We start from the raw sequence: 18,489 nt of genomic DNA on the forward strand, positions 1-18,489 counted from the left end.
ATTTGATTGCACAACGCAGAGGTGCCGATAGTTATCCTTTACAGCTTCCCTTCGTCCTAAATAAGAATCGCGGCTCAACTATCCGATACAGGATTATCGCGCATGGAGCCTTCACATGGGATTGTGGGCGGGGCACCCGCTTCCAGCCCAACCATAGGCGCGCGGCCAGGTACAGGAGAAGGCTTCAACAAACGCAAGAGAAGTGGTGCGGGTTTTGAGAGTAGTCCTGGAACTGGAAATGAACAAACAGGAAACGAACAAGATGATGAAGATGCCGAGAGGAAGCGACAACCAGCTGTGAAGAGAGCTTGCAATGAATGCCGTCAACAGAAAGTGAGTCATTACTTTCGAATCGGCTGAACACACTTGCAATGCAATGCAATCATGCGAAAGCGGTCTTATTCGAATCGTAGCCAAAGAGTTCTTCAATTGCTAATACTCAGTAACTACAGCTTCGATGTGATGTCGTTCAAAATCCTTACAGCACTTGCGGTCGATGTCAGCGATTAAAGCTCGAGTGTAAGATTGAGCATAACTTCAAAAGAGTGGGAAAACGAACCAAACATGCGGAGATGGAGAAGCAAATGGAAAGATATGAGCAATTAATAGCTCGTCAAGAACAATTAATAGCTCGCGCTCGACATCAAGGATTCGTTTACGATGATGAAGAACTTGGATCCCCAGTCACGAATAGCAGCGTTTATCAACATTCGAGAAATCAGTCATACATAGGAGGAGGATCAGATGAAGCCGTGTCATCTCTACTACATCTCAAGCAAGGAGGTTCTTACAAAGTACCACAATATGCGCGACAAATCGAGAACGTGGGACTAACGCAGGATGCCATTGACCATCTGTTCGCCGATTTCTTCCAATTTTACCACCCATATCTCCCATTTCTTAGCACTCAACAAACCCCCGATCAATATTACCAACAAGAACCCCTTCTTTTCTGGGTCATCATTACCACCGCGGCACGTCGATATACTGTGGACCCAGATTTATTGTCTAATCTTCGTCAACCTGTTACTAAAATGATGTGGTCGAAAATCGCTGACGTGCCTAACAATTATCATTTTGTGAAAGCAATAATTTTGTTATGTACTTGGCCAATGCCTGTAGCTTCAACGGCAGCAGACATCACGCATATTTTGTGCGGTGTAATGATGAAAGCTGCAACTGGCATTGGGCTTCATAGGCCAAATAATACTCAAGATTTCTCCCGGGTATCTGTTGATCTGAACAGGGAGCAGTTACATGATAGAGTTGTGACGTGGGCGGTCTGCAATATTGTAGCGCAAAGTATAGCGACTGGATATGGACAGCCAGCCTCAACATTATACGATTGGACACTTGCTCCTGTACAGCCAGGCGAAGAGGGGCCTTTTACACTCTCGCCAGAGCTTCAAGCTCGTCTTGATATCGAGAGGTTCTGCGATAAAGTCTCGAAGGAAATGTATAGCAATGCTAAAGATCCGAAGGGTGTTGCTGGTGATGATGCCAGGCGTCAATTGACTAGAATATTCCGCTACGAGTATGAAAAGATGGAGAAAACAACTCTATCTCAGCAGAATTCATCGCCAATGATTAAACTTTACTATCGTGCGGCTGGGCTGCACCTTCGCCTTTCGGGTTTCTTTGATTCAAGTACCACATCTGGGTACTTGGATGACTTGATGGGATTATGGCGGGCTACATATGAGTTCTTGGATGTTGTTTTCGAGCTTGAAAATCCATCATCTGGGAGCATTACTGGTGGTATCCTTCGATTCGCCACAGGCTACATCTCCCAACTAATCATTGCTGCTTCCTTTTCACTACTAAAGTTACTCAGTTCTTTCTTTGCCAAGTTCATGGATTTCGACCGCGGTCGCCAATTGTTCCATCGTGCAATCGACGCCATCAGATCCATGAGCATCGTACCAGGGGACTTGCCTCAGAGGCTTGCGGAACTTATGGCCCAGATGTACAATGGAGCTCGAGTTGAACAGCGCCAGATTGCACAACTAAATAATGGCAACGAACTAGGTTCGGGCTTTGGTGACATAGATGATAGCTTGCAATTGAAACTCAGATGCAGGATGAGCATGAGCTTGGTATATGATTCAATATGGAGATGGCGAGAGGAGTTTCAAAGCCAAGGCAGAAGTATTGAAGGTCAGTAATCTTTAACAAGTGTTCTGCATGATTTTAGTTCGTAAAAGATCTCCAACTAAGGACTCAGTACAGCAGCGATCCAAAATCCGACCAATCTCGATAGTTCCAACGAATCGTCTGCCTCTTCTACTCACTTGGACAGTACTCTTATTCCTCCAAATCATCAAATGCAGAATCAACTCCTCGCTGCAGTTAGCGCGGGCAACCCGAGCGATACCATTCTCGGTGTCGATCAGACGCTCGGTGGACTTTTTGGTTATGGCGAACCGAACTTCGAGGGAGGATTCGATTCGCATTCCTGGTTTTTCAATGGAGGAATGGATTTGGGAATGGATTTCCCCTACAATCGACAGGCACTTCAAGGTCTTGAAGCCAGCGGTTTTCTAGCTTGAAAGCCAGAGAGCTTTCAATTGCCAAGCTAACTTGCGCACTAGACCCATTCTTACCTATCCAAGGCTTTTTTCCATGATCTTTTGACCCTGGGGAATTCGGCCTCGAGAAACAATTGATGGGAATGATTATTTCCAGGGCTGCGTACTTTAACACCTTTGTTACTAACCGCCCAGTCTTGTTTCTTGATTCCGAGTTTAACATACTTTGACTCTGAGCCGCCTGCTTCTTTTCTTATTCTGTCTTCCATTTTCAATTTTACGAAATTCACGACTCTTTTAATGGCGCATTCGACGGTGGATAAAATACCCCTTTTGAAATTTCTTTCCTTTTTAACCGACTTGGCACATTTCGCTATATGCGATTCTGAAGTTATTCCTAATTATGCCTTGATTTTTTATACTTCGATTATAACTTAGTCTTCCTATGCTCGTGTGTCATATCACTAGTATGACAAGAACAATAGGTTGAAGTAATTTTCTTTGATGATTATATGTCCCCTTTGAGCGGAGTCGTTGGACGGAGCGGTGCTTGGAGAAAATTTTCTTTCGACAGTCGAATAGGCGATGTATAACTTGCCATTGTCTTTCTTCCGGGTGGGTGAGGGGATGGATGACAATGGGGTTACTGGGAACTGGGGTTTAGCTTGGGTGTGCAAGCTATTAGGCTGTGGTATACCCCAAGCGGGTTGATAACGGTCGCATGATAATTGATAATTTGCTTCGGTAAAATGAGTTGAAATTGACGGTTTCAGGGTCTAATTGCGGAGATTTTAAACATCCACTGCCATTAGTTGGCTGATTGATAGCTGATAGTTAGTTGATTGTTATTGTCGCATCGTAGGTCGTAGATAGCAATTAATTCACAGTCATCAGAGTAATTATGAGCGGTGACAATATGATCTTAGCGATGGGCGTACTATTGTGGCCATGGACCGCCTAGCCTTCTATGGTTTAGGAGATGTAGACGGGCCATTCATGTCGCACCCATATAATGGATAACTAGCAATGGATGAAATGGATGATTCGAAAATACTACACTCGATCAGATGTTATTGCCACATGTGCACATCCCATGTCCAAAGGTGCTGGTCTGAAATTCTCCGCTCACGTTAGATGGCCTGGAAAACATATGGTGAGAGGAAGAAAGGGAAACCTTAATTCACTTCTCGCTGTAAAGTATCAGGCGGGATAATACCTTTTAGTCTAGTGTTTAATCCACTGGCTGGGACGTCCTCGAATCCCGAATTCTGCTTAAATTTTGTGTGTAGGATGATCTCAATGAGCCGTCTTGTTTCGCGTGGCTTGATCGTTTTCAGATGGGGTGGTTCTTGTATTGTAATTTGTGTGAGAGAATAAATACGGTATGAAAGATACTCAATACTCTAGTGAGAGATTATCAATGCTGAAGAGCTGTTTGGTGTCAAAGAGAAGTCTTTTGCACAAAAGCGTATTGTGGTTGAGGGTACAGTGTATTTGTATATTTGTTCCTTTCTTCTCTTCAAACCCTTCTTCTGGGGGTTTAAATGTGTGGTATCGTTGGTGTTGGAGGCTAGGTCGAAGGTATATACGAAATCAACGGATTTTGAGAATTTGTGAAAGTTGTTGAGAATTTTGGGGGAGATACTGGGTTAAAGTGTTGTGAGGGGAAGTTACTGCTTAATTACTGATGCTTATTTGCGATGAGTTAGTTACAAAGCCTGTGGGAGGTTAGTATCGGTGTTAAGATGATGGTTCGCTAATGGAGGGGGTATCTATTTGATAGGCGCGGACGGAGTTGTGAAGCTCTTTAATCAGATACTTAGGTGGTTATAAGAGGATTCTGAAGATTGATCGGTAGGTGGTCTTGTTTGTGCGTGTTGTTGACGTCGTTTCTGGGTTGTGAAAATTTGTAGGAAAGGGCAGAAATACGATATTGAATGATATCCTGTGTATGAATGGAAGTAGATGTGATTGGAAAACACGACTCGGCACAAGTAAGGAATGTTTTGGGGGGTTGTCTAATACTCAAGCGTTTGGCTTTTTGGGAGCGCGTGGCTGTCTTCAACGGCCTTGCTTGACTTGTTGCACTGGAAATCTTCTCGGTATGCTTGAGATTCTGTGCTTTTGGATAGTAGTTGGACGAAAACGCTTTTTATGTGTCGTTCCTACAGTGTACGATTCCGCGGTTCCGCTTCCTCGACACGTAGTTCTAGCAGCAGAAGATGCCGACTATCAAAGATCAAGGAATGGGTGGCTGAGTAACTACTTTGCTTTGGGGTTTCGTTGGGTTTCTTTACTTGTGTGTATCGACTAAAGTTCGTCTTGGGCCGTAGCACCACTGGTATTTTGAAGGAGGGGGGCTTATTCTTTGCTTCCTAACAAGCTCTATAAGCTCGGGATTCTTGAGTTTAGTCACATTGGAAACTTGAACTCATCAATTGCGTCATTGCTTTCATGTTCCACATTTTTCTGCTAGATTCATTGATCATGACTGGAATTCACTTCCCGTGAACAGCTGGTTTCTTAATCTTACCTCTGGTTTATATATCTCATGGTATAACTTGGAGGCCATTGTTTTAGGTAATTTCTCAAGAGAAGTGAGTTTTTAGAGTGCGGGATTCCAAGCACACTCCCTCTGTCCATTCTTGAATTTGCTAAAACGAAGCGTAAATGTAGTCAACTCTGAGCAGATATTTATTGAGATATAGTAATTTATGATACTTTTAGACGCACACAACGACGTTCAAGCTTCGTTCGGCCAACAAAATGTTTACCTTGGAATGGAAAGTCGATGGCTCCATATCTGGGGATTTGGGTTGGCTAGTAAGTGAATTAAATCGATCAGTGAGCGGGCTTGAGAAATCAGTTTGAACTGTTGGCTTATGAACATCTGCTTAAATGAAATGACATAGCATATGAAGTGACTCCAGAGCCACTTTCTTTGTATCATTCATGCCAAAGACTTCATGTGCATAAATTATGGCTTGCGTTGTGCGAGATGCAATGGTTTACGGTCACATTGTCTCATTATTGGCTTCTCCATTGCAATGAGTGCCTGTAATTACTCGAGTACATCTAGCAATGACAAAATGTATAGTATTACAAATGATGAGATACACTAGGATGTCTGAGAGATTTCTGATTCCTCGAGGCATGCAAGACAGGACATTTCATATGCAGAATGTGATATTGAGGTGGCAGTATCATTTTGCTTAATCAATTGTAGCTCATGAATCTGCTACCTTAGGTCCCCAATCTCAGACGAGTTGATTAACTGAACTACAGCCAATTTCAACAAGTTCGTCTGCAATGAAAGATTATGGATTACCCTTTCCTTTTCCTCGAAATCCACTTGGATTTTCGGAGTAGAGATCTACACAAACTGTTTTCATCAACAAAAAACAAAACAAGAAGAAGATAGAGTGGTCATGAGAACCAAGACTATACACTCCATTGTCAAAAGAAATTCCCCAGAATGCAAACCACCTTCACCATGCAGCAACCCCACAAACAATTCCAAACCCACGTGTTCCAGCTTCCCGATATTCCATCACCGAGTACAACTATTCACGATCTCATAAACCCACAGCCCCACCAATACAACCCTACTCTTAATAGCATCTCCATACCAGCCCGACAATTCCAAATATAATCTCGCTCCCGTATCTCGCTCTCCCCTTCGCAATCGTACATCGTACACAGCCCACCACTCACATGCGCGCACTTCTTAACCCCGATTTTTGTCATCATACATCTGACCAGGTACATCGACATCCCAGCGAATCTAAATTCTTACCATTTTCTCGGAACGACGCCACATGTCTCGTTCGAGGCCATTGCATACAGTCTCTCACCCAATCTCAGAATGTTAATTTCCTAGTTCTTACTCTGAAGACTCGGCACCGCCGATATGCTTAGATATCTGCACTGATATTCAGGGTGCTTTGTTCTCTTTCGTTTTTGTTTTGGCTGCATATGTGGGTGAGAATTTAGCTTGCTTTTGGCCCCCAAATTATTGCTAGGGTATGTTTTGTAGGTAAGGTGATGTTGTCAGCTTACTTGCTTTTTTGGAATTGAATGTTTCCTATCATAACGGGTGAATTGTGTGCAATTTTATTGAAGGAAAAACATGTGAGAGTGAGATGGAGATGGCTAGTTTGCCGTGTGCATGGACTGCGCCCTAGCCCTATGTAAAGATTGCTAGCTTAAAGAGTTGTGGGCTTGTGGGCTTGTGGGCTTGCAGCGGATGACGGATGACGGATGACGGATTAGTGGAGAGATATGTATCATGATGTATGAGGTAGGTGATACGGGTAAGGCGATGTGAAGTGAGGGGAAGGGGACGGGATGCATCTAAGGAGAATGGCGATTTGTTGATTTACGGTCTTATCGATGATGGTGGGCTCAGAATGAAGTATCTTAGCCACGTGTTCTCAGTGTTAGGTCAGCGAGATAATGTACTCATGCATTTATGGTAATTTCGGAGACCGGGGAGAAAAGTTCAGTAATGTAGTGTTGGGGAAGTGATTGGAAGTGATTGCGGTGTGACGGGTTGATGGAATGGGATGCAAATATTCTAAGCAATATTCCGGATAGATATCGGTGTACTGTGCTTTGGTGAAACCATCAATGGGCAAACTTATGACAGACCAGATGTCTTCCTTGGCGGTAACGATACGAAGGGCAATTATGTGAGTATTCATTGATGAAATTGGATTGTGAAGAGGAGGCACGTTATCTGTCAAAACCTGTACTTGAGGGGAAAGCTCAAGGTAAAGTTTAATGCAGTAAATCTACCATTCAATGTCATATTGACAATCCATTTGATCTCCGCCTCCTATTAAAACAGGAGGAGAAACAGTGACATAGACTATCGCCCCATCTCTCCCAATTAGATGTATGAGTGGAATGTCAAATATGAAGGTTTCCGTCTCATAATGGCTCTCATTTCGAGCTGATGGGATCGATGATCTACCTACCTACCTCTAGGCGAGTAGTTCTCACTCAGATGCCTTCTCCATTGTCATTGCGATACCGAAAGAGGCCTCATTGAAACAACTGACGCAAACATGTCAAAACATATCACATTCTCATCATAATCCTTCAAAGACGGCACACAACGTCATTCCTTCAGTGAATCCCAAGACATCTCCACAGTATGATATGGGCCGACCTAGATATTATAGAATTCAGATAAAGAATGCGCAATACGAAATTAAATTCGTAAAAGGTGGATCGGGTTCCAAAGGAAAGCGCTTGCTTTCATTTCTGCCTCGAAGGATTCATTCTGTAAGCCGAACAACCGTGTTGTTGTCCCGAGCTTCAGGACCACTTGGTTTCATAGAGGATTATCCCGCCATTGAGTGAAGCCTTTCTTTATCGCATTTATGTGTAGAATGTAGATGCCGAAACTATATTATACGCGTTATCTGGCTTACATTTATTGGTACTGCGGTAATTGTTGGGTTTCATCTGTTGCGGATGCAAAATGTTAGTTTATGTTGTGTTGTTGTTTCTGGGGAAGATGGTGTGGAGTGGGGTTGACAGAAGCTTGGACTTACTATTCTGAAGGATGGACCATGTTGCCATGTGAAGTTATTTTGAGATATTCTTAGGGCGGAATGTGGTGGAGATGTGCTATCAAGGTTATGAAATGTTGGTCTTGGCGGCAGCGGCAATATCAGTTCTGGTAGTAGAAAAGCGGGTTGAAGGTTTTGAGAAGAAGGGGATCGTGAGTGTTTCGATAATTGTGCCCGTAATGGTAAAGAATGCTCCGATCCGAGTGATTTGCCGTTCATGCCATGGCGAAGTTAAAGAGAAGGAACATGTTGTATAATGTTTGTGGCACAACAATGAGCTAAGAACTTGGGTTGTGAAATTCTTTTCTTTGAAGATTCAGTGTCTTCTATGATTGTCAGCAAATTTGACCCAGAAAAAACCGAAGTGGCATCTAAAAAAGCAACCTGGATGAAATCCTTCAAGAAGTTGACCCCATCATGAAATAACCTTAGTTTAAGTCGAGGTTACAATCAAGGAGATCAGCAGGCGACCACAAAATTTCCCCCTTTCAGAATTAAACTCTAATATTGCAAGGCATTGCAGAGACTTGAGGGTGTACTGTCGTCGGCTTTGATCAAATGGCAGGCTTAACATCCAGCCATTTTGTGATATTGATGTGAATTAGATTCTGTGGGTTACATGAAAAAGGTGACTTGCAGTTACGAAACATCCTTCTCATCCTGAGGGTGTGGTGATGTTACAGTAGAGGCCGTCAACCATGTGGCCACTTGTGCTGCAACGAGAGACTTTCCCCGTAGAATACTCTAGTAAGGTTCTTCGCACTGTGAAAGCTTTCGGGGATTCCTATTTTGTCGTATCGCCAAAATTAATACATCGATACTTGTGGATTGATAGTACGAAAGCCTTGAGTGCGTATTCACAAAGAACAATTTACAAATTCAAAAGGTCGAAAATCCCATGAAAACGAACAAGGGAATGTAATCGATCCTTCTCGTGGCAGGGTTGGTAACCAACTTCTGTCAGCTCACCATCCTGAAAGCTCAAGATGGGTTGAATTCTAGAGAATTTAAGCTTCAGATAGCCATTGAATGAATATCGAAACACGTTCTGTGGGGGAGGGGGTGGCACAAAGAGTGTGAATGTGGGCTGTTATGTGCCATATCCCAGCATTAGCTTTGGATATTTCATCCTGTCCAGTATTGCCTGTTGCCACGCCGCCATCCTTGGTCTCCAAAGCTCCAGAAGAGAAAAAAAGACTCGCCAAGGTTCTCGCCAAGGTTCTTGACAGGAGTTTCTGTCACCGTTTGATGGCATGCTTGTTAATCGCAATTCGAAATCTGGGGGCCATGAAGTCACTCGTACCTCAGTCCATAGTTTGTTCTGAATCTCATCAACAATTTGATTGATGACCAGGGTTAATGGCTTTTGTGGGTTGCCATGAGATTGCCTACCGTTACCTCAGAGGGAACCACTGATCCTTCGTGAATATTGCCATTTCAATCGGAGCATACACCTGAACATGTTTCTGACCTTCCAAAAGCTGACTATCTGCCGATCTAATTTTTCGTCAACGCAGCCTTATGGTAAGATATCCGCCATCGATAGCTAAGATAGAAGGTGCATTGTGTGGTTTTATCTCGCATGAAACTGGTTGGTTGTTAAGCTTTTTCGTCGGACCCGTGAGCATCTATCTCATTCCGACAAACTGGTAAAGACCGGAAATCCAAGCCTCTTCTGAGTATGCATACAGATGGTAGCAGCCAACCTGACCGATCAAAACATCTATCAAACTGCTGGATTACACTGTGAGATCCTGGTTCTATTGGAGATTCTGGCGGTGTGTCTGCCTGCATTAATATCCGCAATCGAAAGAGAATGGTGGTCTGGAATCCTATGAACCAAACGACTGGATTAATTTGTCCTCTTTTGAGAAGTTTTTTCACTCGCTCAGAAATGTATGTCCGTGTAGGTAGTGAAGGCACGATCGATGGAAAAATGGACGGGCTAGATGTCCGTTCACCACGTTCAAGGGGTTCAGATAGTACTACTTCTTACCCCAGCATTATCGGCACATCGTTTTTTCCCACTTTGTATCCTATGATTGGCTGGTTGATTACGAGCCGAAATCCGTTTACAAAGCCAGATAGGAATGGATAATTCCAATATTAGTTTCGATAATTTTAATCTCATTAAAACCTTGCATATTAGGATTAGGGTTGAACTTCATCGAGGGATATTCTCTCCATTGTACCGCATTGCGTTGTATCGGGGAAAAGGAGGGAGGGTTCCGTTGACAACTGATAATTATTCATGGTTGAAGGGTGAATCGTCGAGATTATCAAGATCGAGATCAAGTATCCGTTATTTCTCCAAAGCCTAAGCTATGTTAGTACCCAGTAAACCTTGAGTTCGAGAGGTCTTAGGCAATCGAGTGATGTATACGTGGCTGCGCATGGCATGATGGTCATCTCCTTATGCTTAAGCTCTCACTTCCTCCCCGCCATATTGATACAGTGTATCTTGTACCATTACCACAGACGAAGCCGTGAAATGTTACATTCGGCAAGAAATCAGCCATGCATTTCGTGTTTATTGCTGTTTTGTGTCTAATTTTTGAAATCGGCACCGTCAACACTTTGCGGACCGTAAGATTCGTGATAGTTTTGGCAATCAGGATCAAATTAGCAGATTGATGATGTAATTTCATTGGAAAGATAGGATTAACCTATGAAACCCCCAAAATTTACCTGCTTTTACTGATAGGATGCATGATCTACAAGTATGAAAGATTGACTCTTCTCACCCCTCCATCATGTTCATCAAAGGGGGAATCACACTGTAGCTTTAGTAAATGGTCCTCCGGATCCGAGTTCATTGGCCCACATTGGTTTTGGTGTTTAAGCTGGCGCTGAGTTATAGAATGATTGTAAAAGTGGTCGCGGAAGGTTTTCGCCTGTATTGTTACCGACAGTTTGGTTCAGTCTAGCAGGGGGCGAGATAAAATGGTGTGCTGTCTCGAACGGTCGACCATTCAAAAAATATCATGAGACCGAGTAGACTTGCCGGTTATATTTGAAGTAATCACTAAACCTTTTTGAGAATCCCGTACAAATCGTACCATCTTTTCCATCTCACCCAGGAAATTTTTTGAATCATTGATTTTTACCCTTGATAGAATTCGTGTCATGCTTACGAAGTATCTTCAGTTGTTCATAACGGCTTTGATTGACGCGGCTGTCTTTATGCCAACAAAACCAACGGCGTCAAAATGCGCTTCTCTGTACCCCCTACATTCAGCTTAAGGATGTCTAAGTCGTTAATCGCGGATCAGTACCTTGGAGCTGAGATTTATCCTCGCTAGTAGATAGGCTGTGTGTATGCTCGTTCTTGCAAATGAGTACATTGTGGAGTGAGGTAAATTCAATTTCAGACGGCTAATGCAATGTCAATCACAAAAGAGAAATTTTGGTTGAGTCCCGAGTTCGGTTACTAGGATGTCTAGAGGGATGAAAGAGAAAACAGGGGGCTAGAGGAGCAAGAAGGGTTGTTGAGATGAGGGGATCTCGGAAGATAGCCCTAGATTAAACAAGAATTACTCACGGATTCGTTTATACATTAATTTCTCCTTCACAGCCAGCATCATGCTTTCTTTCAAGATGCCGTATTCCGTAGCGTTCCATGTGTGTGTATATATACGTACTTTGTACCGTGTGTAATGAAGTGTATATTATGCAATCTTTTCTGAAGTGGGCATCAATGATGTTTATTGTGTTTACGGAGTAAGCACTAGATTATATAAGGAAGCTGGATGGAAAGTACATTCGCTTCGAGATCATTCAAAAGAACGTGATTGGATACTGGCCCCATAAATTTTCTGTTAGTAAATCATATTAAGTTAGATCATATGGTCAACTGTCTAGAGACGCTAATGCAGAAACGTAAAGTTGTGATTTCTACATTCACAAATCCACAAAAGTCCACAAAAAGCGCGCGGTTCGAATAATTGTTCGCTTCGCTTGAATAATCCTCCATCAACATATGAACATGACAAGGCTCTACTTCCTTCTCCCCACCACATCTCACTATAGTCATTCCCACACCAACCGCTCTACAGGCTAAATACTTCACAGGCTCTCCTTCTATCGAACTTCTGATTTGTTCAATGTCCGAGTACTTTTTGAATCCCCACCATGGGAGGAACCGTTACCGTGCCCTCGGGATCAAGCACGTCGCTACTTTCGACACAATCACGTTACAATTGCCAGCATCCCTTGCCAGATTTCAGCAAAGCATGAAACATACCCCGTCAATTGGCAGGCTCCAAAGTGAATTTCCTTGTAGACAAGCTGTGCTGGCCTGATTTTATGGAGAATTCAGACTCTTGCGGACAGGTAAGCCTGCCAGTGGCCGTGTGCGTAATTTCTTCGGCTGCCCGGTGGCCACAAAATATGTCCTCGATTCGTGTGTCACAGGATGTTTTTCTTGTATCTGGAACCCAGAATTCTATCAGCTACCGAGGTACGGGCAAGACCTGAAAAACAATTCCCAATGAATACGATTGCGAAATGGTATTATTTGCATCCGATAATCACTGACCTAAATGATCTTTTGATCATCAAATAAAAGGACTCGCGTAATAGCTGCCGTCGGTCCGGACCCTTGAGATCGATCCCTTTATCACTGCACAGTACCCAGTGCACATACCCTTAGACTCTGAATCTTAGAGTGTGATGCCCGCAATTACTTGCTTAAGCCATATCAGCAATCCCAGGAAGGCGATAACGAAATTCAACATTGGCAATAGGCAAGGTTGTGTGACAACACCCAGCCGCCGTTGCACGCGCTGGGGTACCGTATACTTCTTAACTTTTAAGCTTGAAATAGCACTATGCCACATAGGGATAGTATAATAATCAAGAGCTAAGTCGGCTAAGACTCCCAGCGCTCAAATCATATTTGCTACCAAGTACCGTGCATTCCCCTCATATCCCGGCGGCTACCCCTTCCCCTTGCTAACATGCATATCCCACTCTGTTTAGTTAAGGCGCTACCTTGCTCCTGCTTGCTCACTGCCACCTGGTCCCCGGCCCAATGAGTGACCAGGGCTGAGTTTGCTGTGCCTCTCATTCTGTTTAAACTTATAGGTCCTGACTGGCATAAAAAAAGTCAACGATTTTTTACTTGCTACCAAGGCTTCTATTGACTCGACATTGTCAGGCAGATTGATTTCGTTGTGACTACATAATTATACCACGCTATACTAATTTCAAATGCTTGATATATATTCTGGTAAGATATCCTCTCTCCTGTCGGTCTCATAAATCCTCTCTCCATTTATTAAACTTTTTTACCAGCTCCTATTCCATCTCCTACATTCTTTGAGGATTCTTTTGCTGTTACATCTCCAGCTATCTTCAAGAAACCTCTTCTACCTCGTCTCAAGATGACCACCATGGGGGAGCCTGCCTTTGGCGGGGGTCATGGTGTACCTCACAGTGCAAGTCACACAAGCGCTAGAGCTTCAGATATTCCCTGGACTCCTTACAGTGCTGTACGTTTATGCTATTACGACTAGTAACCAGGAGTCTCTAATCAAGAATTTAGGTCTCGTCATTTAATCTTCCAGCACACTACGATTCATCTTTAATCACGCCTATTGCAATGGCACCATCTCCAAGCATTTCTTCAAGGCCAGCACCCACAGTGAGAGAAAGGGATATAAAGCTATCTCCATCCATGGAATCACCAGATTATCCGCTCTTTGGTGGGGGCGAAGACGACTTTGGTTCCAGACTCGGTTCTGCCCCAATGAAGCGAAAAGACCCAAGTTCCAATAATTCCAAGATTCCTACCAGCGAGCCTAATTATCCTACTTCTCCTGCTCTTTTCTGTCCTTCTCCGTATTATGGGGCATTTGGAGTTTCCGCTACGCCAAAAACAGGACGAACAGCTGAGTTAACATCTCCAAACATGAATACCAGTCCTCACAATACAAATTCAAGTGCTATGAGCGCCGATCTCCGAAGATCACGCCACGCCACACCAGCTCAAAGTCCTGAAAGCTACAGGGTAAACAATCCCGCACCGATACTGATTGCTCCTAATCCCAACACAATGCGACCAGCGACGGCTAGGCCTGGAGATATGCCATATGGCCGTCATGATTCTACGCATTCCATGCATTCCTATAACTCGACACCACCCCAATACCAAGAGCAACTTGCTCCCATTACTGCTCGAAGGAAGAGAAAGGGAGCTCCCACACAGTTGGACGGAGATATTCTTTATCATGAGAATATTACTCACGAGGAACAAATTCTGATGCAGCTATCAGATGTTGAAGGCCTCGCTTGGAAAGAGATTGCTAAGCAGTTCAATGAGAGGACAGGCAGGACTATGAAAGTGCCAGCTCTACAAATGCGCAAGAAGCGACTTTGTGAACGTCTCCGCGTTTGGACTGATTGCGAGGTACATCCCTAGCTCATTATGTATTTCGGTCAGATCAGTCACTAATCCAGGCAACGAAGAAGCTAACCGAAGCTTAGGAGCGAGCTTTGACACTTGCTTGGGAAGATTACGAGAGAGATAAATGGGAAGCAGTCGCAAAAGGCATGATGAAGCATGGAGTTGAAGAAAAGTGGAGTAAAGAAGCCGTCCAGAGAAAGTTCAACGAAATGTTCCCTCCCGACGATCGATCATACAATACGGAGTATGCATTATCCAAACATGCGGAGCAACTGAACTACGATATCAAGATTGAACCACGAACGCCGTGGCCAAATCATGATGAAAGAGACAGCGCAATTCACAGTCTCACAGACGAAGAGCAAACTTTAGTAGGCGAGTTGAGGAGTAGGACTGCAAGTGATGCTAGTTCGCTACATTATCAGCAGCATCAGCATCAACAAATCATGTATGCGCAACAGCATCAACAGCAGCATCAAGAGATGTGGGCAGGGAATTGAGCAGGGACTGATGAAGTACAGGATTCTGGGGCGATAGATATTGGTAATCTTTTTTAAATTTTTCTACAGTATATAGAATTCTCGTTGCTGCGAAGTTTTGGTACAATGAAAAATCGTTCTACGGAACCATTGGACTGCACGAAATCTTGTGTAGACGGAAAGTAAAACTGGGTTTACAGGCAGGCCATCAATAGAGACATGTCTCAGGGCGGCAAACATCTGACTTCATTGTCATGGAGAATCTATATTCCTAGAGAAATCCATATATATTCATTGTACAAATTAATAGAATAGTCTTGAAGAAGCAGCGTAGTCCTTCACTGGCGATATATATCTACCCGTCAAACTTTCCCAGATCGAGTTTTCCAACTTTCTACCAGTTTGTGGTGTGTGAGCGGCGCGGCAAAGTCCAAGGTTGACACCATTCTAATGTTTTCACTTGCAACAAACAAGGCATATCGACAAAATACTCTCCACCATGAACGTTAGAATTTGGCATACTCAGCAAACCCACAAATCAAGTGACCTCTCTATCATGCGGACAAGGGTATCTATGCATGCACACGAATTAAATATCGTGGACCTTCCTTGTAAGGCTGTGAACCAACTGTTTCCTTGACCAATGCGAGTCATACCCGAGTTATACCGTCAGGGGGTTGATAAACTACTGAGCCGTAAACACGTTTTGACTCGAATTCCAGGACTTGACAGCCAACTTTTTTCGCTGTCAACATAGCTTATCTTTGGGGTTTAGAATAGGTAGCACGTTTTCTGAGACCCGGGGGCCTTCGAAAGGATGGTTGAACGCAAAAACTCTTTCGGTTGCGGTGGGCCAAGTACACATGGTCTGCTGGGTTTAGAGTCGTATTGGCAATATGGTTCTGACCTTTCTGTGCCTCTTTGAAATTACGGTCTGTGATGGTTAATTGATTGACGGTGTAACAGTGAGAGTGCATAATAGAAACCTCCTAGGAATTCCCGGAAGTACTGAATATTCGTATCTTCTTACTATTCCAGAAATAAACCAACTAACTTCTTATTCTAGCGGCGCAGATTGTGCCAGAACGATCTTAAAACAAAATCTCGGAGTATTTGGAATTTGTGATATCTACAGCCCTGTATATAACTTTTTGTGGTTAGTTAGTTGATACGCGGAGACTGATCTCGTCGGTTTCGTATGACTGCTTGGCCCTGCGATGCACTTTTGAATTTCAGTGATTTCGGTCTTTCTCTTCCTCGAACATATCATACGGCCTCGTTTATCGGATTATATTGTGTGCATGTACCCTGGAAAATGAATGCCTGTTCATCAAGTGAACGATACTATCGGATCGATGAATGCTCATTTTGCATGATGTGATCGACTTGTTTTTATCCTATTCAGATTTCCACTTGCACCTTCTAGCCTTGAGCTCCTAAATCGCAACCAATCAAAAGTAAAATACAAATCTGGGGTGTGTAACGTGTGCTGCGGTACAACTTTTTCCTATTCTGTCATTCCTTCCTACGATCATCTCGTCGGTGAGCTCATCCTTTTCAATTTCATATCCTCCGCATGACAGATATACAACATCTTCTGAAGATACCCATTCATTGCAACACCCAAATTCTCGTCACCAACTTGAAGGAGTCGTTAAAAACAAACTTCCTCAAGCTTCATGAAGAAAGCCATTGGAGCCAAGAAATCCAGCCACCAAAGTTCTCACCATCTTCCATCCTTACTACCCCTAGCCTAGGAACACTCACTGCCGCTTCCAACACATTCAACAATAAGCGGCGGAGAAAGTGGGCTGAGAAAAATCATGGATTGTGCTTATGCTCTTTCGCATGCTTGATATCCACGCTGCGGCGTTGACAGATTACAACGGTTGGTTCAACAGGGGTGCACAAAACAAGGCAGAGCGGACGGCAGAAGCTCATGGATTGATGATTGAATTAATGATGCTGAGTGGCGCGCCTGACATGGCTCATCAATTAGCCTAGAGTTGTAAGTTTGTGTGGATTCCTGTTGCTCAATTTATGTTAAATGGGGCTTCGGGCAGCAGGCGATAAGTTAGCATGAAGGGGGTGGAGTTGAGTGAAGAAATTCGTCTCGGTAGTAGGATCAAGTGCGCGGTAGCGTTGATTAGGAGGAAAATTGATGGTTTTTGAGACAATACGTATGCGTTTTGTAGTATGGTAGGTCAATTCCACACATTGTAATGTAATGTTAACTTGACTAGGGAAGACGCACCCAGGTGTTTGACCTTGTCTCTCATCGAGTCTAGGTAAATTACTAGATCGGATGGTTATATTCGACGAAATTTCAAACGGTTGATTGCAATCAGATGTCTTCTCACAGAGTTTGAAAAAGCCATAGTCTCGCAATAGTGTCTAGCGGCAACTCTTCTTCCCCCTTTAGCACCAACGAAATTATATTGCCCTACCGCGCTCCCAGAATTTCCTAAACGGTAATTTCTAACCCGAGATTACACTTAGCTTAACGAAGCTTAAATTTTAAATGGAGTGTCGTGTAACAACTCTATGCAAGTATGGAGCAAGCATAAATTCATCTCGGGTCCTCGGTTGCCACATAAACATTGTACCGAAAGTATACCCAAGCGTAACCCTAACCCCTGATGTGAGGAACCACTCTCCAGGCTCAAAAACCCAAGCAACTAAGGCCGTTAAGACAATTGACCAACTGTGGATGTACAATTATTCGAACTTTTCCCTTGTAGTAAAATGGTTGTCATTCACTATTGTATGGCAGCAATTCAATGGGCACTATACCACGACAAACGATATAATATACACATCTTATCTCGTATAATTAAAGGATATAGTGGGGGAATGGTCATGTAGTGCAAAAATACTTCACGGCTAGAAGAGCGATTCTTCCCCGACCTCTCACTCCTTACAACGGTGAACTGGTGATGATCACTATTTGAAATACGGACGGAGACAGATCCGAACAGGCGCTAATATGAAGTTGAATACATAACAATGTTCCAACTGAATGTAAACGTTTTCTAATAGGGGCTGACCAGTACTGACATTTGGCTAACTTCACGGAATGTTCGTGGTGCCGAGAGATAGGCACTTGACAGTAATTTTGGGGGCTTGAGACATACAGAAAGCTTGCAATGGTATCGAAACTCTAGGGACGAATCAGCGGTACTGATAGGAGCTTGAATGAGCTTTTGTCCAACGCGTGATGATATTCGGATCATAAGTTAGTAGTGCCGCATGACAAGAATATGGATATGGCAACATCTAGCCCCGATGACAATCCACGATCTATTTGGTGTTTGCTATAGTCGTGATATACTACTTCTTTCATGGTTAGCACTCGTTGCATTACCATCTTTTTCATTCGTCTTTAATTACATGGTCAGTTATCATATTCGTTCTCTGCTTGCCTGTCTATGACACGCTTATCAAACGCTCCCCTTCAATTTTCACGTACATCTCTACAGGATAGTGAGACCATTTTA

The 18,489-nt window shown here is 43.4% G+C and overlaps 2 protein-coding genes across 2 annotated transcripts; both read left to right on the plus strand.

Annotated features, from left to right (window-relative positions):
- Positions 1-102: 102 nt before the first annotated feature.
- Positions 103-2,549, plus strand: Bfra_012215 (putative c6 zinc finger domain-containing protein; the record flags this gene model as incomplete). The annotated part of the gene is made up of 3 exons (XM_037342533.1): positions 103-333; positions 453-2,157; positions 2,230-2,549. 3 exons carry the CDS (start codon positions 103-105, stop codon positions 2,547-2,549), a joined length of 2,256 nt encoding a protein of 751 aa, XP_037187517.1.
- A 10,769-nt stretch (positions 2,550-13,318) lies between these two features.
- Bfra_012216 (uncharacterized protein) lies at positions 13,319-15,013 on the plus strand (the record flags this gene model as incomplete). Its single annotated transcript, XM_037342534.1, has 4 exons — positions 13,319-13,337; positions 13,403-13,599; positions 13,653-14,516; positions 14,594-15,013. 4 exons carry the CDS (start codon positions 13,319-13,321, stop codon positions 15,011-15,013), a joined length of 1,500 nt encoding a protein of 499 aa, XP_037187518.1.
- Positions 15,014-18,489: the final 3,476 nt, after the last annotated feature.

This window comes from Botrytis fragariae (genome assembly GCF_013461495.1).
Source record: "Botrytis fragariae strain BVB16 chromosome Unknown tig00000270, whole genome shotgun sequence".
In the NCBI taxonomy this organism is placed as follows: Eukaryota; Fungi; Ascomycota; class Leotiomycetes; order Helotiales; family Sclerotiniaceae; genus Botrytis; species Botrytis fragariae.